General features: G+C 50.5%; 7 protein-coding genes across 7 annotated transcripts; 3 read left to right on the top strand and 4 right to left on the bottom strand.

Annotated features, from left to right (window-relative positions):
• Positions 1-151: 151 nt before the first annotated feature.
• Positions 152-8091, bottom strand: VTN49DRAFT_523 (uncharacterized protein; the record flags this gene model as incomplete). Its single annotated transcript, XM_069413264.1, has 2 exons — positions 152-6683; positions 6740-8091. The coding sequence occupies 2 exons, from the start codon at positions 8089-8091 to the stop codon at positions 152-154; spliced, it is 7884 nt and encodes a 2627-aa protein (XP_069271214.1).
• Positions 8092-8569: 478 nt separating this feature from the next.
• VTN49DRAFT_524 (uncharacterized protein) lies at positions 8570-10269 on the top strand (the record flags this gene model as incomplete). Its single annotated transcript, XM_069413275.1, has 2 exons — positions 8570-8583; positions 8646-10269. 2 exons carry the CDS (start codon positions 8570-8572, stop codon positions 10267-10269), a joined length of 1638 nt encoding a protein of 545 aa, XP_069271215.1.
• Positions 10270-10837: 568 nt separating this feature from the next.
• On the top strand, positions 10838-11349 carry VTN49DRAFT_525 (uncharacterized protein; the record flags this gene model as incomplete). The annotated part of the gene is made up of 2 exons (XM_069413286.1): positions 10838-11059; positions 11128-11349. The coding sequence occupies 2 exons, from the start codon at positions 10838-10840 to the stop codon at positions 11347-11349; spliced, it is 444 nt and encodes a 147-aa protein (XP_069271216.1).
• Positions 11350-11371: 22 nt separating this feature from the next.
• On the bottom strand, positions 11372-11958 carry VTN49DRAFT_526 (uncharacterized protein; the record flags this gene model as incomplete). Its single annotated transcript, XM_069413297.1, has 4 exons — positions 11372-11498; positions 11649-11730; positions 11795-11819; positions 11887-11958. 4 exons carry the CDS (start codon positions 11956-11958, stop codon positions 11372-11374), a joined length of 306 nt encoding a protein of 101 aa, XP_069271217.1.
• A 1570-nt stretch (positions 11959-13528) lies between these two features.
• Positions 13529-16237, top strand: VTN49DRAFT_527 (uncharacterized protein; the record flags this gene model as incomplete). The annotated part of the gene is made up of 2 exons (XM_069413308.1): positions 13529-13743; positions 13801-16237. 2 exons carry the CDS (start codon positions 13529-13531, stop codon positions 16235-16237), a joined length of 2652 nt encoding a protein of 883 aa, XP_069271218.1.
• Positions 16238-17423: 1186 nt separating this feature from the next.
• VTN49DRAFT_528 (uncharacterized protein) lies at positions 17424-19262 on the bottom strand (the record flags this gene model as incomplete). The annotated part of the gene is made up of 1 exon (XM_069413319.1): positions 17424-19262. The coding sequence occupies one exon, from the start codon at positions 19260-19262 to the stop codon at positions 17424-17426; it is 1839 nt and encodes a 612-aa protein (XP_069271219.1).
• Positions 19263-19807: 545 nt separating this feature from the next.
• Positions 19808-21724, bottom strand: VTN49DRAFT_529 (uncharacterized protein; the record flags this gene model as incomplete). Its single annotated transcript, XM_069413330.1, has 2 exons — positions 19808-20994; positions 21043-21724. 2 exons carry the CDS (start codon positions 21722-21724, stop codon positions 19808-19810), a joined length of 1869 nt encoding a protein of 622 aa, XP_069271220.1.
• Positions 21725-21799: the final 75 nt, after the last annotated feature.

Raw genomic sequence — 21799 nt, forward strand, 5'->3', positions numbered from 1 at the left:
TCTGGACTGTATGGTCTAAACATATCATAATCTTAATGCCAATCTCGACTCCCATTCTATGGTACAAACAGCATCGTAGAAACAAAAAAGAGAAATCCCAGCCCTGGAACACCAAAAAAACGCCGTGCATGTAACAAAGGCGAGCACATTTTTACCACCCTCGCCTCCGATCCCGATATTCCATACCCTTCTCTCGCCTCTTGATCTTCTTCCTCTCGTTCTTACGCCGTTTCTCCTCGCCGTGCTTCTCCGGATCCGTAACCGCCTCGATACGCCGCTTGATCCGGCGTTCTTCGCGCCGCGCCCGGATCCGCTCCTGCACCTGCGCCATCTGCGCGACGTACTCCGTCGTGCCGAGCTTATTCTGTAGCAGATCGAGAATCTCCCGCGCGTTTCCAACGATAGACTTGTACGCGTTCTGGAAGGACTCGTCCGAAGAGCGTGGTGTCGGGATGGCTGGGTCGATCAGGTGCTGCAGAGGGAGAAGGATGGTTGGCAGCAAGGGTCGAAGTTGCTCCGCTGACAGATATCGGCATACTGCTGCCAAGAGCGCGATGGACGCCGTCTTGGGAACGAGAGCGACCGATGACTTGGTATTGATGGTTTCGCGGCGGAGGATGATGGAGATTTGGCGGACAATGTAGCGGATAGGGTTTGATCGGGTTGCCGCGTCGTTGTTGGCGGCAGTACTCTCCATGTCGCCATTTTCGTTCGCCTCGGGCTCGGACTCGGAATCGGACTCCGATTCATCCGTGTCTGATTTCGTCGTTGAAGAACCCAGGCTGTTCTCCGCAAAGCATCGAACCAAGAACACCAAGTTGCGCACACTTTGCATGCCTAATTCCTCTGGAACGTTCGGGGCCAGAAGACAACGGATGCTGGCTCTTGTCAGGCGGAACATGCGCTCGCCATCGAGCTCCAGACCATGCTTTCCGGCCAACGGAAGTGACCGAAGCCCGGCCGATGCGTTCGTTTTCGCGATATCCGAGAACCAAGCACCGACCAGATTGGCGGCGCAGGTTTTGATCCATGCATGGGGGTAGAATAGCGACTCCTGGATATCGGTCCAGATCTGCGAGCAAGCCTTGCTGAACGAAATCGCGGGCACAGCCTTGCCCATCTTTGCGAACAGCTGCCAAGCAAAATAGACCGTTTCCCAGTGTTCGCTTTCATGATCTTGGAGGATTGGCTCGACAAGCTCCGGCAGGGCGCTGATCACGAACCGGGCCTCCTTCTCTAGTTCGTTTTGGCCAACATCGAAATACACTCTCATCGCCTGCAGTCCCGTGTTGACCAGCTGCATGTTATCTGTCTGCTCCAGCCAGGATTTGATTGGTTTGAGCATGGTCTGCAGCTGCTCTCGCTCGGCTCGGGCAAAGAACTCGCCGAGGAGTACGCCCGCCATCTGCCGACATTCAGAGGTCTCGTCGTTGGCCATGACGAGAAGGACTGGCAGGAAGAATGTCGAGATGACTTCTTGGCTAAGGTTACCGCCGATCTTCGACAAGAGCATATGAATAGCCTCCAGAACTGATTCACGGCCTTCCCGGTACTCGTAATCGAGATTTTTGGCAAGGAAAGCAAGCTGTTTGTTCCATCGGCTCTTTGCTTGTGGGTATTCGATGAGGAAATGAATGTATACACCGCGCGCAAGGTCTCGGGCCGCCCGCGTCTGGTTGGTAACCATCATTCTGGCGATGTTGTCGACCAGCTCGTACATCTCCGGAACAAGCAGTTTGCGATCCATGACAGCACGGATGAAGTTGAACGTAACGCCCTGACGATCCGGCTCCTCGATGTCTGTGGTAAGTTTTTTGAGGAGGTATGCCAAATGCGAATCCCGGATGGGAACAGACTTTCTCTCCCGCATGATGGCCGCGATCAATTTCAGAGCCGCTTGAGCGGGCTCCGTGTTTGTGCTCGGCGCATCTCTGACAACGTTGACAGCCTCGATAAGATAGACGGGAGCGTTTTTGTCAAGCTCCGGCAGAGGCACCTTGATGATCGTTGACAGCAGACGCATCGCAGACATCTTGACTTCTTCGTGGGCCTGGATCACAGCATCACCGATAGCAGGCAAGAGACCCGCAAGATTCGCCGGCGTGGAGAGCGAATGGAACTTGTTGAGTATGGATCGCAGCACGTCGAGCGCAAAGCGCGTGAGCTTGTGGATGTAAGACGAGGTGCTCCCGCGCTTTCCATCACGTCTCGCCCCATGCATGTTGACTAAGAAGCGCTTGTTACGCGCAGATTCGGCGGACGTTGGCTCCGTGGTAGGCTGTTGCTCGTGGGACTCTTTCATGACCTCGTAGCAGAAAATGAGAATATCCCTGCTCTCAGCACCCGGGTTTCGCAGCAGACCAACCCCGATTCTTCTAAGAAGCTCATCGATCTTTCTGACAGTCGATGCGGTTAACTTCTCACGGAGCAGAAGCTGGATCGGTGCGATCAAAGCTCCCAATCTGGTGACGGAGCTATTCTTCGCGAGCAGTTCCATTGAATCATAGCTCTTGCTGCTCTTGACTTCCTTCATTTGGCTGATGTATTCTTCAGCGTCTTTCTCTTGACCTGCAACACCGAAAATATCGTCCATTACAACGGCGACGAGGTCCTCCAGGCAATGATCCAAGTCACCCTGCTTGTAGATGTCCGTTGTTTCCACAAGAATAGTATGGACAGTAAACGAAAGAACGTGTAGTTGATAGCCCCGAACCAATGCAGTTCGCAGTTCTTTGATGATGTAGCCAAAATAGGATGGCCCGAGAATCACTGCCATCTCCGCCAGCGTCTTCCTGGCAATGTCTCGAGACACCTGGGCCTTACTGCGCAGAACGTAGCAGACATCGAGCAGAACGCCTGGCAAACGAATAGCCATGTCCTCTTCGGACAACAGTTTAAGCAGCTTGACCGTTGTAACGGCGACCGGGAGACGGAGGCTCATCACTGTTTCATCCTTTTGGTGAACAAAATCAGTTAGGAACGGGATGAACTGGTTATTCAGCTCGCTGGCAACTTTGGATGCCGCTGGCAAGGTTGCCGCCAGACGAGATTTCTGGCGGGCTGCTTCTGGAGAGCCGTCGGCGTCAGTGTCCATTTCGTCCCCAGTTTGCGGCACATTCTGGCCAGCAGATTTGGCCAAAACATCCGTCATTCGGCCCAACAACCTGATCATGTTCTTCTCGATTTCAGGCTTGCTTGTCATTAGAGCACGATACCGACGGAAGATGGAACGGAACTGTGGCCATTCCAGCCATTCGGACAATGTACCGATAGTGGCCACTGCTTCCGCTGCCAAGTTGTGTGCACTCTCATCATCTTCAGCAATCTGGAAGATGAAGTGTTCAACCAGGGGGATGAAGATTGACTCGATGTTCGATGTGTTGATGACACCTTTGCCTACCTCGGCGGCGAGTCGACGCAGAGCACGGAGACGGCGATGCTGCTGGATATGCAGAATATTGTTGAAGAAAGAAGCCTCCTCGTCGCCACCAACTAGAAGCACGTGCATGTCCTGTACAGAGGGCAGAGTTGGGTTCGTTTTCACAAGATGCCCTAGAACCGAGACGACTTCCATCCGAATCAGCTCAGACCGCTGACGAGTACCCTGCCGTAAGGCCGGAAGTAGCACTTGATCTCTCAATTCGTCGAACCCTTCCTTGTCAGTTTCGGCCATAACGGATCGCTCGATGAACCGTTTCAGGCCAAAACAGGCACTGGCTCGAATGGCCAGTTCTTGTTCATCTTTGACGTGGAATAACATGTTGAAGAGTAGCGGCCGCCACTGCTTCGAGCCAAGAGTGCTCCACAGGTCCTCGTTGATCTTTGTGAACGCCTGTAGGCGTTTCTCATAATCCACAGTGTCAAGCTTGTGCGTAGCCACAGCGTTAAGGTCAGCACAGAGTTCGCTGACTTGCAGAAGCTCATCGTCGAGCTTGGCGTATTCTCTGAACACGGTAGAAATGAGGTTCCTTGTTGCGTCATCGTTGAATTCAGTATACAACGAGACGACCGTGCGGAAAATGTCGTCTGCCAGGCTTTGGTCCGACTCAATGGAGAATAGCGGAATGAAATGTTGCAAGGTCCGCAGTAGGCCAGCTTTTGTCTTGAGGGGTATTCGATCGTGAGGCTGGCGAAGAAGGTACGTTGACGTCTTTAGCAAGTTGATGATCTCCCCGGATGACTTGACACAAGGAGAGATAGCGGAAAGTGTATCGACACCAGAACTCAGCACTGATCGGGGCGGATTCTGTTGCAGAAGACGGCTGAGATGCACCAAGATGTGCTCTACGTACGGAGCAAGAACGCCGTTGTGAATTTCATCCCGAGAAAAGTCACCCATCACCTCATCACCGTCCGCTGTGATACCGGTCGAGAAAGCAATGACAGGCTGAATGATCTGGCTCATGATGAAGACTTTAACGTCATCCTGGGCTGAGGGTACATTGAGAGTGTCCGTAACAGACCTGATCAGACTCGAGTTGTATCGGCTGAGGTAGAAAACGGAGTTTGCGCTCGAGGCCCAAGTGTGGAAGAGTCTATGGAGACCAGAAACACCCTGTGCGTTCTCTACTGCGAAATTTTCGAGTCTCGGGTTGATAATTTCGTCAAAGAGAGTTGCCACATGGGCGCTCCAGTCGACATCCGGTGTAACAGAGAATATCAAGCTCAGGCATCGGATACTCTCTTGGCGGATATCGCGCAGAACATTCGTGTGACGGACGGCAGATTCATCATCAGGTTGAGCTTGCAGCAAGCGAGTGGCACGGACGAGGCAGTACGTCACCACATTCATGGACTTGGCTGCATACGGGACCATCCGGCTTCGGAGAGTATCAAACATTGTTTCGATCATTTTGAGGAGACCTGATTGGCGGCGCAAGTTCAGAAGCTCTTGATCAAAGACGGCTGAGTCGATCTTGCCACCCTCCCCTAAGGAAAGATTGTACAAGGGACCGAAGGCGACTTCGATGAACAGCCCAAAGTCAGACTCGGAAAGCTGAGATAAGGCTCGTAAAATCGCTTTCCTACGGCCTCCCTGGCCACCCGAACCCGAGCTTGCTGCAGCACGTGAGACCACTCGGCCATACAGAATGCGAAGGAGGACAGGAAGCAGTTCGGCTTTATGTCCTGGTTCGATTGTACTGTCCTCATCAAGGCGAACAAATGTCGCGAGCTCATCGCGAAAGCGAGATTCGTCGAGGAGGTTCAGGAGATTTTCCTGATATGGCATGATGCTCGGCGACTTCCACGTGAACAGCCCCTTCAGGGCCGATCTTTGAACGGACGAGTCGCCGTTTGTTAATAGTGTAAGAAGGGCATCTCGGACATCTGACGATTTGAAAAGTGCCCTTGGATTTGTGAACTTTTCGAAAAGCCCCAACAGAGAGAGGCGGTCCTTATACTCCCATGTAGGCCTATCATCGTCGATATAACTCGTCTCTGTTGGTTTCGAGCTCGTTTCAGACGTTGCATTACTATCCCCCCCGGCTGAGACCCAATTGAGAAAGAGCGGAACAATATGGCGGGATCGCTTCTCGGCGATATGTGGTACTGCGTGCAGTACACGAAGGGCACATGCCTTAGGAGAAGCAGGTGTAAGGTCGGCGGCTGTATGTTTGCTATAGAACTCCGACCGTAGCATCTCCACCGGATTGCCGAAGTTGGAGAAATGAGCGGAAAATGTCGACTCAAATTTGACAGCGTTGAAGCACGCGTAGTCAGGAGAAACCATGGGGCGTTCATCCTCAGTGATGGGTTCTGAGGCAGATGGCTTGGCGTCTTGAAGCCAATGCATGGCCAATTCAGTAACGACAGTCTCACCGATGGGGTGCTGAACGATGCTCTTGATTGCTTCAGCCGAATCATCCCACAGCTGAGCAAGCTTTTTCGAAAACAGACCGAAACAGAATTTGGGAATAAGGGGACCGAGCCATTTGTGGGTCGCAATCTGAGGATAGATGAGGGCCAATTTCCTGATCTGCATTGAGAGAACCCGTGCAGTTTGCAGGTTGAGCTCGCTATCCTCAATTTCCAATGCAATCGAGACCACAGAATGGTCCTCCGTGCCAGTGGCTTTGACAAGCTCTGAAAGGATTCTCAATGTCACTGACTTCAGGTGATGGTTTGGGGATACAAGATTGTTGACCAAGCTCTCGATAAAAGAATCAAGATCAACATCACTAGCAGACACCGTATCCTGAGTAGATGTGATATAGTGTAACAAGCCTTCTAAGAAGGGGCAGAATCGAGAAAAGCGCGATCCAGCACCAACAATCAAATCCCACAAAGACTGATCCAAGGACCCTGACTGGAGTGCTAGATCGACGTAGGTTTTGAACCCTTGCCCAGAAGCAAACTGCTCCGTAGGTGATCCGGGTGGAAATTTGGCCCCCAGGGATGAGACAAACAGATCACGTAGGGATTTAGTTAACTTTGCTGCGACATTGTCGTCATTGGCAAGCGACATCGCTTTTGGCAATCTAGCATATGCGTTGGCAAGGGAAATTCCTTCGACAGAGAAGTCTGGCTGTCGAAAAGCATCACTGATGTGCTCTCTCCATTCGGCGGGACAAGTAATAAAGCCTGCTCTCCCAGAAACGGATGTGACGCAGCCTGCCTCCTCAAGACGCGTCAGTGACAGACAGAGGCCAGCCTCCTGCGCTTTCCAGAAAGATGTTATGAACCTATTGTGTCAAGTCAGCCACCGTTGGCGTTCGGTTGACAAGAAAACTTATCTTACCGCTGAAAGTAGGGCAGGACAACGTTATGAAACCTCTCAGAACCAAATTCAGAAAAGGTGGAGCAGAACGGAAGAAAATACTGCGAAAGCCGCTCATCCGAAACACAATCCATAAGAGGGCGAATGAATGGTAGCATCTCATCCATTGGCGACAACTGCAGCGCATAGGCGACCGAGGCGAGCAATCGAGGCAAAGAAAGATGAAAGCTATCAGTCGCTGCCAAGCTGCGCCGTAGCAATGTCAATAGACTTTGGTGGACGCCCTTCCAACTTCTGATGCGCGTGCCTTTGCGAGTGGCCACACAGACGAAAATGAGTTGGGTTGACAGCTTTGCATGGCTCTCATGGTGTTCAGTAGGCTCTTCATCGATGAAGTTTTGTACCAAACTGAGGATGTCTGCAAAGCTATCGGCGGAGGTGTTATGAATGATGTTCGTCACAACACCCCTGATGATTTGCTCAGCAAGTTGGTTTTGCTGCTCATCGCCGAGAACCGCATGATGAAGAAGACAGTTGAGAATATCAGTCCCGTTGGAATGAAGTCCCTCTTTGACACCCTTGATGGATTCGGAGAACATTGCCATTAAACCCTCCTTGTACAATTCCACATTCTTGGAGTCGGCATGATCTCTTAGATCTTTCAACAAAAACGACACCACTCGGTCAAGAGGTGCTTTATTTTTGTAGTACACAAGAGCTGCTTTGCGGATCAGAAACGAAAGCGACTCAGCAGCGAATCGGGCGACGTAAGGTTTTTGGCGCTCTTTTCCGAGATATGGAGTCATAATTGTGAGGAGCTGTCTCAGGTCTGGAACCAGAAGTCGTGACAGGAACTTGAATATCCACGCCAGGCAAGTAAAGCTCCATTCGACCACTTCGACGTCGGCATGTGTTGCAGCAACCGATGCCACCAAGGTTACGCTGGTTGCGAAGTGCTTTTCAAAGCGAACACCCAGATCGCGCGCAAATTGCGAAAGCAGACTGAGAAGCGGTTCAATTGAAAAAGCATCCCTTTTGTCAATGAATTCGACCAAAAGGGCCATGATTTTCTCTTCGTGGTAAAGAATCTGGGCCAAGCTTTCCGACAGCGGACTGACACGGCGCGCGAACTCGACAAAGTTCTCGGACATATTCATGTCAATCCAGCGATCCAGTGCAGAGCGAAAATGGGAAGAAGTCTCGTCGCCATCGTCGTCACCGAAATTGTTTCTCCGTACTCGATGGATAGGGTCAATCTTCAATTTCGCAACACGTTGAGAGAAAGGCTCGAAGCGATGGGATTTGGTCGTTTCGGTTCCTTTTTTCAGAAGCTTCACGGGCTTAGCCCGCGAGCTCAGCGACGGCGCCACCATTGTGCGAGTCGACGAGCTCGCTCTGCTCTGTTGATCGCAGAACTGATGTCCTTCAGGCTTGCGATAGTAAGAAAAAAAAATATTGATCGGATCCGGTGAAACGATTAGCCGATAAGTTGATCATTTCCTCAAATAGCAATGGCATAGAAGCTTATCGCTGCGCTAGTTCTAAAGGGGAATTGATAACTACGTCATGTCACGTGATTTACAATTGTCGCCGAATGTTGAGGGTCTCTGAAGCTCCGGAAGAATTACCATAACTTCAGAAGAACTGCCTGTCGAGAATACATAACAGCGCTCACCTATTCTATGTCGCTGTCATTGATTGGTTTCATGTGATGCCGTCCTAGCTGTAGATTGAAATTGCTCTTACCTTAGGACCTTACAGAGGACTAGGGACGTTGCTTTGAGAGCTCAGTTCTATGTCAGGTGCCTGTCATTAACGTGCTGGTAATGCATATCTGGCACCTTCGCCGCCATGTTATCCAAAATGTAAGTACTCAAGCAACCTCCATTATATCTTTCCTCGAACTTTGCTAACAATTGCTTTGCAGTGCTGTCATTGGCAATGTGAATTGTGCTCTCAATGAAGTTTTCACGAAACTTGCCCGACTGCAGGCCAAACAAAACTTTTCATTTGCTATTGTTGCCGGTGACCTTTTCGGTGACTGCTCTAAAGAAGAAGACTTGAAGCAGATTTCTGCCCTTCTTCAGGGTAATATAAGTGTTCCCTTGCCAACGTATTTCAGCGTTGGAAGCCACCCCATCCCGACGCGGGTCATTGAGAAAATTCAGGCCGACGATGAGGTTTGCCCGAATCTCTACTTCATTGGCCGGAGAGGCACTTTGAAAACTTCGGAGGGCATCCGCATTGCTGCTCTCGGAGGGGAAATCACATCTGACACGAATGACCCCAAGGTCAATAACAGATACTATGCTCGTTATACCGAGTCGGATGCGCGTGCACTGTACGGAGTCCATAATGCTGATATTTTGATTACAAACGACTGGCCAAAATCAATTCTCGAGCGATCAAATGTGTCCATTCCAGAAGGTGCCACTGTGCCTAATGGAGTCCAATGTGTGGCTGATATCTGCTCGACCTTGAAACCCCGGTATCATTTCTCCGCTCGAGGAGACTTTTTCTTTGAGCGAGAGCCATTTTTTCATCTACAGTCTGAAGAGGCTCCTGATGCCAAATATTTGACTAGATTCATCAACCTGGCATCGGTTAACAACGCAGCCAAAGAGAAATGGATTTATGCTTTTACGTTCGACCCAGACGCTCCCCTGCCGTCGACTGTTCCGGCGGGAGCTACGGCGTCGCCATTGGCGAGTGTAACACGCAAGCGTCCAATTTCAAGTGCGCATGACGGGACTTTCCATCGATTTGCGAGAGGCGACGATGCTTTCTACCGGCCACAGAAGCGTGCACGTAAACCACCGCCAGGGCCCGGCGAATGCTTCTTCTGCCTTTCGAATCCCGACATTGCAACGCACTTGATCACTTCGATTGGAAATGATTCTTATGTCACCACGGCAAAAGGTCCGCTCCCTACGGCAGACACGTACCCATCCTTAGGGTTCCCTGGTCACATGTTGATCATCCCACTGGTCCACGCACCAACGTTCACCGCCATCACAGAGCAAGAGACTCGCGTTTCTACATATCGCGAAATGCAGCGGTACCGTGATGCGCTGCACGCAATGCTTCAAGCACGCGCTGGGGGAAAACTCGGTGCTGTCACGTGGGAAGTCAGCCGAGGAAATGGCATTCATATCCATTGGCAATTCCTGCCTGTTTCTGCCGATATGATCACAAAGGGCCTCGTTGAAGCTGCTTTCAAAGTGGAAGCAGAGAATCTCTCCTATCCCAAGTTTGAGCGGTCGATGCGGCCAGACGGTGAAAATGAGCCTGGTGATTTCTTCCGTTTATGGCTGTGGCAGCCGTCGAGAGACAACACAGAAGATGGAAACAATCTGAAAACCCTCATTCTCCCTCTGACCCCAGATTTCCGATTCGATCTCCAGTTTGGTCGACGTGTGATGGCCAAGTTGTTGCAACTCGAGGACCGGATCAACTGGAGAGATGCAGTTCAGTCAACAGATGAGGAGACACGAGATGCCGAAGCGTTCAAAACGGCGTTCAAGGCGTTCGATTTCTCGCTGGAGGAATGAAGGACGCGTTTCTTTCTGTACTTATAGAGTTCGAACGCCCGTTTTCTTAGCAGAAATCAAGTAATGCTGGTACCATGGTATCAAAACAAGCCGAGCTTCTGATCAATTTCGCATTTTCTGACATCAAGAAGCAATGGTCTACGTAGCATGCCTAATATACTTCCGTTCTTCAGTTTGAAGCACTTGTGGCCGGTGCCCTCGTTCTGTGGAAGAACTCTGCGTGACACCCAAATCGGCATATGTTGCCTCGGAAGACAACGTCTCGGGGAAGGCGCCGGGCCAGTTCCCAATGGTATTATGATTATTCTGGGCATGCATAACCAAGACGCAGAAGAGACCATGCACACGCTGCAAAGAATGATATCATTACCATCCGTTCGCAGTCGAGCCAGCTATATTCTTCGTTCTGATTGTCTAGACCGAATCGATCTGCCTGTCGGAAGCCATAACGAGACCACGAAGAATTGATCCACCACATATAAAGAAAGGACGCTCTCGCCAGCGCTGGCACATTTCGTTCGAATTGTGATTGCATTATTTAAAATTTAGTACTATCGATAACCTTTGGATGCCCACAATGCCCTCTTCCAATGACTCTGGGCAAGGCGCAAATATCGCCGAGCGCAGCGATCCAACCGCAACTTCCATGTTCTATCAATCCCGCTGGTATCGACGGCGGGTGCCTGTGTCCAAGACGGCAGCCTACTCATGGCTCTGTGTGGCAAAGATCATGGAGTACGCTTACGCTGCAAGGGACGCCAGGACAGTTCGTCGTGACAGTGAAACACGTGTAGGTACCTCACTTCGCTCCAGTGGAGGAGACTCAGGCCAACCATATCCTTCCTGACGGGGAGACAGTCCGAATCGGAGTCCATGAGCGGTCTGACTCTACCCGACCATCCATCTCTCTTCCACAGAAGAATCAGTTCTGCGGTGTCAATTGCATCGACGGTTGCATCGTCGGAGAGCTTCAGTGGCGCCGACTGTGTGATCGGCGAATCTGATCAACCGGCTGCAACCAAAGCCCCATCTCAGGACCAATGTCCGGAACACGACAAGCGAGTTGATCACGCGACATGACGCCGAAACGCACAATGACTGGTCAATTTGCGGGAACTTGGAATGTTGGGACTGGAAGCTCCCAGCTGAATCGTGTCGATGATGATCGTCCCTGAAGGCAAATGGATCGCATCACTCCTTCAAACGAACTGACAGCTCCTCTCAGCATCCTGCATTGATTTCATTTTTCTTTCTGGTATTCTTCTTCGCATTTTAGTTCTTCATTCAAGGGGTCGCAACGTGCCACTCTTATTTATTTCCACATCGACCCATTGGCCCAATTGCAGTGCCCTGGACTTTTCTCTTCGTCATATAGTCACATGTAGGTAGAGCTGACGATGCTCAGGGCAAAGGCGATGAAGCGGTCAAGGGGCATAATGAGATCATACGTAATGGTTGCACCTGAAACGTTTACCTTCATGAGAAACATCCTTGCCAGACCTAACAAAGTTGGAATTCTGCATACTGTATGGAGTACTGGTAGACCAAACCTTCCGAACCGTCAGATTTGCAAATCCGCCAGCCTCTCATGAAAAATCAGAAACCAATTGCACAGACCTTCGAATCGACCTCGGACTCGCATCGAATGCAAAATGGCCCGAAATGCAAGGGTGCATGGGGCGCAGACATCACCTGCAGCCAATACAGCCCAACCCACCGCTCCAATTCGCCCGCGAAAAGAACATTTACGAATAGATTGGGGGCTTGGAAGAGGAGAACACTCTTCACAAGTAGCGCAACGCCTGAAATAGACCGTAGGCGTCTCAGCCACAGTATCAAGAATTTGCGCAAGCCCGTTTTGCTGAAGCAGAACGGCAATTGAACAGAGCTTTCGTAGTACTCAACCACGGCTAATGTTCACGTGCAGGACATCGTCTCTTGCTCAAAAAGGCTGTTTCTGAGGCCAAAGAGTACGGACAACAGAGTACTGATACTTCAATATTACAGCACCCAACATCATCCCATGCGGCAATTCCGTCCCTCCGAAGGCGGGCAAGGACTTGAACCAGGGGGAGCGGGGTATAGGAACGATGACTTGAATGAGTGCGGAGTACCGTTCTCGTATAAGCGGTTGAACTGCAGCCAGACGCCATCGAGGTGGAAGCACTTGGAGAGGGCAGGCCTCGAGAGTCCAGAAACTTCCGAGTAAGAAGAGCCTCAATCCGGCCTCTCCAGCAGTCGGGCTCCGCTACTCCGCGAATATCGCCAGGGAAAAATAAAATTCCGACGGTCTCTGTTCCTGCCAAGGTTCATACCTCAGGCCGAGTCAGCTCACTGACCGGTACCCCTCGCTGCTCCCAGTGGAGGTGGGGCGTTTCATTCAAGCTTTTTACCTTGCCATGTCAGCCTAGTGTCACAGCGAATGAAATCGCCGCATTTCCTGGTCTCTGACAGAGCCTCCACTCCGCACTACTCCACATTTCCAAAGATCGCCAGACACGGAGGGCGCTATTCCGGAAACAGAAAGCTTTCAGCTTTTTCTAGACCCCACGCCTGAAACCACCCAATCACACGCTGGGTCTCGACCAGATCCAGCAATCACCGCTTTTTCATAGGCTAATCCGTTCTGGTCGGCTCCCTCGCACGGCAATCCCAAGTCAACAGAGGAAGTCGGCCACGTGCCATTGCCCCCCGAAAGGGAGCCGTGGTTTCCCTTTCAAGATGATGACAGAAGGCATGCAGAACGGCATGTCTTCCTTCTGACACTCAAGGAATGTAATTCCGCATCGATTCTGCCGGGTTCAGTCAATCAAGACGGAGCGCAGTAATACACCTCATACCTACGAAGTATGAACCCAGGTTTGTTCAAGGGGTTGAAGTTTTACGTCGACCCATTGGTCGTCAGTTCGCCACGGTGGACCGTTGGCGGCCGTCCCTCGGCCAAACTATCCCTCGTCGAGGAGTCCTCGTATTGTACCTTCAGCGCGTGGGCCGTAAATTATGATGATTAACCTACCTCCCCAAGAGAGCTTGCAGATCCAACCTGCTTCTCCTCCTCTTGGGCGCTCTTCATGTGTGGCTGTACATAGGTAGTTTTTGCTCTTCTCTTTCTTGTTGTTGTTCTTACTCTTTTTTTTATTTGTTTTTCTTGCCGTTGCATTTGCTTCATTCCATGGTGTGCATCCTGCTACCTCCTTAACCCTTTGCGCGTTACCTGGCGGATGTTCAACGGCATCACCGCCATCGCACGCGGGCAATCATGCTCGCCGCCGTATTGAACCGGAAATTCCTCTTTGCCCTCACAATTTTGGCATTGCTATGTGCCAAGTTCCTGCATCTGTTCTCACATCTGTTTAGCATCTCCCTGCCGTTGTTTGTGTTGTATTTTCCCACATTTGTGACGCCAGATGTGATTGTAATCTTCCTCGCACGACTGATCTTTCAATGCTCATTGACTGCTACATTACTACTATGGTATGTCTCTGCGGTGTCTTTGCTTTGCGCTCGTTTCTCTGCTAATGCCTTTCTTAGTGTTCCCATCATTTTCGGCGCCGCCTCCCAGGTGGCCCTCTTCCTCGAAACAGGCGGCGAGATTCGATGGTCGATGTTGGGCAAGATACTTTCGAAACCGCAAGGATTCATTAAAATGCTGCTCACCGGTTTGATGTCGACGTCTGTTGTGATCGCCGTGCTCTCGGTCGCTGCGTACCTTCTGACACCTTCGCTCTACAATTGGACTGGCCAAATGCTCGAGTCGTGGGCAGCGCTTCTGCCTTCCCGAAGATTGCGATTGCGTTACAAACGAGCGGACCATTATCAGCTCGTGGGCGACCAAGTGGATGATGACGAAGATGTGACCGAAACGCGGAGGCCGACGGGAAACATTCTTTGGGGTCGCATCAAATTTGTAGCTATCGTTGGGATTGTCTCGGTTCTCCACATCGTGCGGCCGGAACAACCTTACCGTCACATGAGTGGGACTTTACCCTTCACCATGCTCGAGGCTGTCTTTCAGCGCCGAAGTCCGTTGTGCGACCCATCGCCCACAGATGGACCGAAGCAATTTCCGTTGACGAAGCTCGTGGATCGAGCCAATTGGTTGGAGCCGACAAACACCACTCGAGGATGGAAACCTGGTTCGCCGTGGTGGGAGGTGACTCGAGATCGACCATTATGGCTCCCCCGAGAACCGCTACCCGGATTTGAGAAATGGTATCGCGGTTCGAGTTTCCTATTGCCCCCGGATTTGCGCCCGGGCGAGGCGCCGCATGATCATGATGACGACCATCACCATCATCACCCTCATGACAAGATGCCAGACGACATGAAGCGCGAGCATATGCCGCCAGGGTACGACAGTGTTCTCGATCCACTTAAGGTATACAATTTTGACGAGTCGTTGGTTGAAGAGCTACGGAACGCTCTCTCTGATTCCGCTGGTCCGGAAATCAAGCATGTGATCATCATGAGCCTCGAGTCGACACGGAAGGATGTTTTCCCTTTGATCAAAGATAGTTCCCTGTACCGCAACATGGAAGAGTCCTGGAAGAATGCTAAGAGGGAATCTTCCCAGCGAGGGGATCCCTCTGCACTGTCAGTTAACGCAGAGCAAGTGACCGGCCAGGACGCTGGCTTCGGTAGGGAAGTCAACTCCACGCAAGGTGGGATCAATGTCGTTGGAGCTGTGACCAGCAGCACTTTTACGCTGAAGTCGCTCCTTTCATCGCATTGTGGCGTGAATCCTCTCCCGGTAGACTTTCTCGAAGAAATCGAAGCGGAGATATACCAGCCATGCCTCCCCCAAATTATGAAGATGATGAATGCTCAAAATCATTCTGGTTCCTCTTGGAACGCATTGCCGTGGAAAAGTGTCTTTATGCAAGCAGCAACCAGCGCAATGGATCGCCAGAGCCAGCTTATGGAGGCAATGGGATTTGACGAGGTCATCGATCGCGAGGTGTTGCAAAGTGCCGATGCCGAGTTCCCTCCCGAGGGTCCCGAACTCAACTATTTCGGCTACTCTGAACGAGTTTTGAAGCCATATATTCGCAAGTCTTTGCTCGATGCTGAAGAACATGGCCAGCGCCTGTTACTGTCGCACCTAACCACTTCCACACATCACCCATGGGCAACTCCGGATGAGTTTGGGCCCCAGATGGATTATTTCGGGGGCAAGCTTGGTGGAGATAAGCCATTCAATAGGTATCTCAACACCATCAGGTTTGCCGATCAATGGGTGGGAGACGTGTTACATCTGCTTGAAGAGTTGAACCTGGCAGAAAAGACATTGGTGGTCCTTTTGGGAGATCATGGCTCTTCTTTCGTTGGTGATGGAGTGTCTTCGATGACCGGCACGTATGCCAATACTCATATCGTTACCTTTCAAATTCCTCTCGTCTTCTACCACCCGCGACTGCCGAGAATACAAGTGGAGGCGCGAGTCTCGCCAATGTCGGTGGTACCAACAGTTCTCGATTTATTGCAGGCCACAAACTCTTTGGATGGACCATCCAGCTCAGTTGCCCGTGACCTGATTCCCGAGTACGAAGGCCAGTCACTTATTCGCAACTTGGTGCATCAGCGGGATGGCAGGCAAGTCTGGCACTTTGGTGTCATCAACCCTGGTGGCACTCACCTCTCAATCATGTCTGCTGCCTATCCCTCGTATCGCTACGTGATGCCGATTTGTGAGTCTTCGCCGTATTCCTTCACCCATCTCGAACGAGATCCGAGTGAAGAAACCCCAGTCCAAGACTGGAACGGCGGGGAGTCACTGGCAAAGCAAGTGCGCCAGCAGTACGGGGAGGAAGCGTCGCAATGGGTGCAAGACGCGGAGGCGGTCGGCAAGTGGTATGTGTGGGAAGCGCGCCGGCGCTGGGGGTACTGGAGCGGAAGTCGCATGGAGGATCGCGGTGCTGAGCATCGGGAAGATGGTGTTTTCCGACATAAGCATTGGTGGATTCCATGAAGAGGCATGTCTTCGAGGCGTTGAGATCTTTTAGAGGGTGGCGTATGGGCGTTGGTGGACATACTATACTGTAGAATACTCTGCGTCACGACCTTCAATGTAATAGATAATAGACTTCAGATTCTCACTCGACCATTGCTGTTCTGAATTCATTCGAACGCTCTGAGAAAGCTTGATGCATGCAGAACCAGTACCTACCCAACACTTGCATGATCCTCATTCGGCCAACAAGACGTATCAACCATCAGGCTCGCGACATCTCAACGGCCCTGATGTATCTACATCGCTCATCTCGAGATCAATGTACACAGTTTTTCCAAATATTTGTTGAGGAGGATGAAATATATAAAGGATGTGTTTCATTATTGTGGCTGCCTTGGATACTTGCCGCACCTTTTCGCTCAACGAACAAAATCAGAAAACATCCCCGAACGGATGACGTGTTTGCTCTCAGTCTGTACTCTTTACAGGTAATCTTTCATTAGGTGGACGCAGTACCTCGGCGTCCGCTGCCTAGTTGGTATCTTTCAATCAATAAAGGACGTACTCGTCTGTACACAATGCGATAGAGGGCAATTTTGAGGATATCTGCTGTCTCTTCTCGGGGAGTGGTTTTGCGGGGTGGTTGGAGAAGAAATCAATTTAAATGAAATATTACACTTGGATTCTTTTTAGGGCCATGATCTGGAGGAGAGTATCAGAAAAATCAGGGCTGCATGAAATACTTTTCTCACCTCTCAAGCAGTCGAGCAGGTCTTGGGCTGTGTTCAACGAAGGACGTACGCCTTCAGCAGCGACCCGTGTCTGGACCCTCTACAATGGTTTCCAAGGGCTTCAGGTTACTTTTGTCGTGTTTGTATCGAGCTTGACTTGATACTTTTTGCTCAGCAACACCGTGGGAAATGAAGGATGAATCTATCGGATTTAGTACGTTGACGCTAGGGTTAGAACCAAACTGAAACCTAAGTTCTGAAGCCATGCAGTCCGTTACAATGCTGACACAACTCATCTAGAAAGGAGTGCTGGACTTACAAACCGTCATAGTAACAACTGAACGGTACTCATCAAACTGTTCACCTGCAAGAAGCTACAAAACACCACAACCTTCTTTATACATGTGTCAAACTGTAATGCCAGTACGCAGGAATAGTGAGTGCTTACTTCCATCCTCATCTCATTTTATTTATCACCTCCACACATCGAACAAATTCCGATTTTGATCGAGTCCATCCACCGCAAGGTCCATCAGCATGTCCGCGATCATGCGATGCACCGATCCAAGATGCTCATTTCTGACACGTTGGATTTCGGCTTCTCTCGGTTGGCGACGCTCATAGTCCATTGCATGGCGTAGATGACCTTGTAGACGGAAAATCTGAGTCAGCTGGTCATACTCTTCCACGGTTGGCGGATTGATTGATTTGATGGGGCTCCCCTCATCCCAGGCGTCGAAACGACCGAACAACGGAGCGCCGAATGGTGGAGTCATCATGGCCATCAAGCGATGTCGACGAAGAATATCCCGGAGTTTCATGGACAGGTGCCAATGCGGTCCGAAAAGTAGTTCCATGGTCTCGTAGTTGTCATGTGAAGTGATGACAAGACGGCGAATTGGATACCTGATGATTTGATCAGTACCAAATTCTCCATGGATTTCAACGAGTTGTGAGGGCAAGAGGTACTCAATATCAGTGATGTGATTCTCTTCGCTGGTTGGTAGCATCAGATTCAATCTAGCAGCAACCCGGCAGGCGACTCGATTTTGCGCGGCAAACGTGTTGAAAAAGAGAAGAGGCGGGATTCTTCCATTACAAAAGATATCGTCATCAAAATAGTTGTTATCAATGCCGTTGTCGTTGTTGTCAGGGTGCTCGCTGTCTCCGGTATCGTCATTGCTTTCGCCGCCTGGCTTGCTTTCCCCATTATCATCCTCGTCATGGCTATTGGATTGCTCATCATCTCGATTTTTGGCTAAGTCTCTGATCTCTTCGTCATTGTTGCCAGCAGCATTGTTTTTCCTTTCATCTTGATCCTTTTCCGAGTCATCCGTTTCTTCGGTGTTTCTCCCATTGACATTCTCACTATTATCAGTGGCTTTTCCTCCGTGGCCATTTGCGGGACTACTGGTCTCTTCATCGTGTTTGCCTTTACCATTGGAATCTGATGGGCTTTCCGACGCGTATCCCAGTCGCGCCAGGTGTGGATATATATGTCGACGATAGTCAACTTCCGACCGCTGTTCACACTCTGGACAAGTGTATGCAATCTTTAGCAGTCGGGCGACTCTCGGTTCGCCATTTTTATTTTCCAAAACCATATCGTCCATCAGATTCTGCAGACGTAGGACTTCTACGGCCAAAGCCCATTGAACAAGTCTGCTGAGACCAGACAACACCTCGTTCATCTTTTTCTCCTCCTTCTCGAGCATAGGATGGACATGTATGAGCCTTTTGTGAGCTATTGCTTCTCCATCAAGACTTGCAGAAACAGCCTTTGCCAGTTCGCTCTGGTTGCATGCCCAGGTCCAGGGAGCAACTTTGTCTGGAGCTGTATCTTGGATGAATAAGCCGTTGAGGTCAATGAACATGTCGTTATATTCCTCAAGATTCGCAGCACGTCTCTTGCGGAATTTGTTGTCTCTCATTGCCATCATGATCTGCCAGTTGATGTGGGTATTCATCCCGTTAATAAAGCTCTCCATCAGCAACCTGGACACAATGGCTCCTTGCTCGATCACGTTACGAGACAGAATGTTATGCGGGCCATCGATATGGACGAAATCCACCCGAGGATTCAGCAATACCAAGAAGTCTGCCGGGGCGCTGAGACCGCAAGGCCACACGCAGAATACCCAGCGGTTGCTACAGGGAGCCGGGTAGTCCAGGTATTGAGGAAGGGAATTGAACCTGTCGACCACCTCGCGAGGTTTGGACAGGTCCATGGAATCCACACGAGAAGAGGGTGGTGTCTTGGTGATTTCCACCCCTCCATCTTTGCGGAATTGGACATAAACACTGTCCGCCATTTTAATTTGCCATGAGCAGAGTCTGTAAAAGCGAGAGGAAAATGTGTGAAGACGAAGGTTGATCTCCCAAGAGAAGAAAAAATTTCCACTGTATACTATTTCTCGCCTCGGCGATTGGTTATTTTGTGAATATTCACTTGGGATCTCCTCCGCTCATGTTTGCTGTTACCAAAGAGTCACTCTGCGAGACAGATGATTATGTTCTACATGGATGACTAGCGAGAGGGTTAAAGTTAGAAACTTTGCGGCGATATCATCCACACAATGAACTAGAAAGGCCAAGAAAAGGGCACCCATATTGCCCTTATACAATGATTTACGAGAATCTTTTCAGATATTGACCTCTGTGATTTCTGCGCTCACTAAGTCTTTCGGCGAAGGTGGAGCAAGGCAGAAGCACGACAGCCTTTGTCTACCGAAAGCATCAGATTGTCTCCATACCAAAGTATCGAGTCGGGAGTGCGAATTGAGTAGCAACCCTGAAGAATAAGGTCAATATTACCCAAATATCAATACCGAGTACAAACTAAAGGTAGTCATCCACATCATTTCTCATCACCATTAGTGGAGGGAACAGGCTGGTAGGGTTGAGTCTGCATCGATGGATGCTGCAGCAAGGGCTGCGCTTGGGCTATCTGAGGCCCATGAATGACAAGGGAATCATTGGCTCCTTCTGCCACAGTAACTGGATTCTTGCCCGCGTTCTGCACCCATCTTCTCGTTGAACCTGGCGCCAGTGAGGGAGATGCTGGCGATGCTTGCGCAAAGGTCTCCCCTTTCTGGCCGTACAAGTAGGTCGTGAAGATCCGGCCTTGGGACGTCTTGTTGAGGTATTGACGCATTCGAGTCATGTTGGCCCGACCAATCAAGACGAAAACCAGTGTGGTGAACGCAATTACAGCGGTGATGAAAAGCACAATAAAAGCTGGAATAGCGTACGCCCAGCGATAGCGAACCCGTCGTTGCATATATTTAACCCGCGGAGGGTTGGACGACGGCTCCGACACGGTGACATCTCGTTTCTCTAGATTAGAGGAAAGATAGGGGCTTTGATTTCTCGCACCGTGAACCCCTCTTGTGCCAACGACGGCATTGGAGGACAAATCAGTCCATATCAAGTTCAAGATCTTCGCAGTGGTTTCAGCTGATTCGGACAGTTCTTGCCACCGACGATACATGGCCAAATTCATTCGTCCGGTATAATCCGGGATATCAGAGCCTCCGTTCTCACTGAACACAGACGCAATTCCCTTGGCGTAGAAATCAGCACCTGGAAGATTTTGCGTCCCCCCAAGGGACGAGAACCTGAGACCACTTTCGTATCCTGGAAGATAAAGCGACTCTTGTCGGATTGTGTGTAGGCTGATATTGCCTTGCTCTGGACTAGAGATCAAGCCCCATAAAGGTTTGACATCGGCAAGTTTCTTGTCCGTGCGCTCGACTCCCCAAAGAGGCTTGGACTCCTCGTCTGGATAAACCTTGTTGCTTATCTGAGTGACTTTGAGGGCGGACAAGTCGTCGCTTCCGTTGAACTGGAATGTCACCCTTTTGATTGTCGCCTTGGCAGTCATGATGCAAGAGTACATTGGAACAGACCATTTGCTGCCGGGCTCAAAAACAATCGACGACCTTCCGTCTGTTCGGTTCGGTGCACCATAAACCAACCCACAGGCAGCGACAAAGTTATCGAGATTAGCGGCATCAGCACCAGCTTTACCGGCACACAATGTACCTGGCTCTGTTAGATACCAAAGTTCACATGCCATCAACCTTAACTTACTGGCTGAAGTGAAGTTGCTCGACTCGATGTTGAAGGGATTTTCATACAACGGGTCTTCACCTGGAGAAGTAAAGTTCGTTATTGTAGAATTGTACGGCTCAACCCCGCGGTCCAAGCCATTCAGGTAGTACCCATAGAAGGAGCTGATTATCAGTCCATTTAAGCTCAATGTAATAGGCGGCGACTTCGTGCCGTTCTCGGACGTTAATGGAAACTGTTTTCCCACATGCGAGTTCAGGTACGTAAATGCCCTAGAATCCGGGTCGCTAACATTCCTGGGATTCGTCACGTTCATAAAGAACATAGACCACACATTGTTGATCCACGCGCCCTTGTATGCCCTATCCCAGAGCTGCGGATTCTGCTGTGTGTTCGTGACTGAGTAGTTTGGGTATGATAGATCCAGATTCGCAAATCCGCCGCGGTCGGTCAGCACAAGGTCAACATACGTGCCGATATTTTCCTCGCTAGTAAACCTAGGGAGGCTGAAGTCGAGAGTCAAATTCGTGTCCACACATCGAGTTTCCGGCTCGATGAAGAGAAGGTCTTCCGACCACGTGCTTCCATATGGAGTCCTCGGCGGCGCACTGTGGTTGCGGAATCCAATTCCTCCATTCTTCATGTCAACAACGAGACCTTCGATTGCAAGATAATCATCCGCCAAAATGTTGCTCTGAACCATGCGGAACGTGTCGACTGGATATGCCTGGCCATTGTCGGGTGCAGTCCCATTAGGATGGTCATTGATTGTCTTCAA

The sequence above is a fragment of the Thermomyces lanuginosus genome (assembly GCF_041956635.1).
Source record: "Thermomyces lanuginosus strain ATCC 200065 unplaced genomic scaffold VTN49scaffold_17, whole genome shotgun sequence".
Lineage (NCBI taxonomy): Eukaryota > Fungi > Ascomycota > Eurotiomycetes > Eurotiales > Trichocomaceae > Thermomyces > Thermomyces lanuginosus.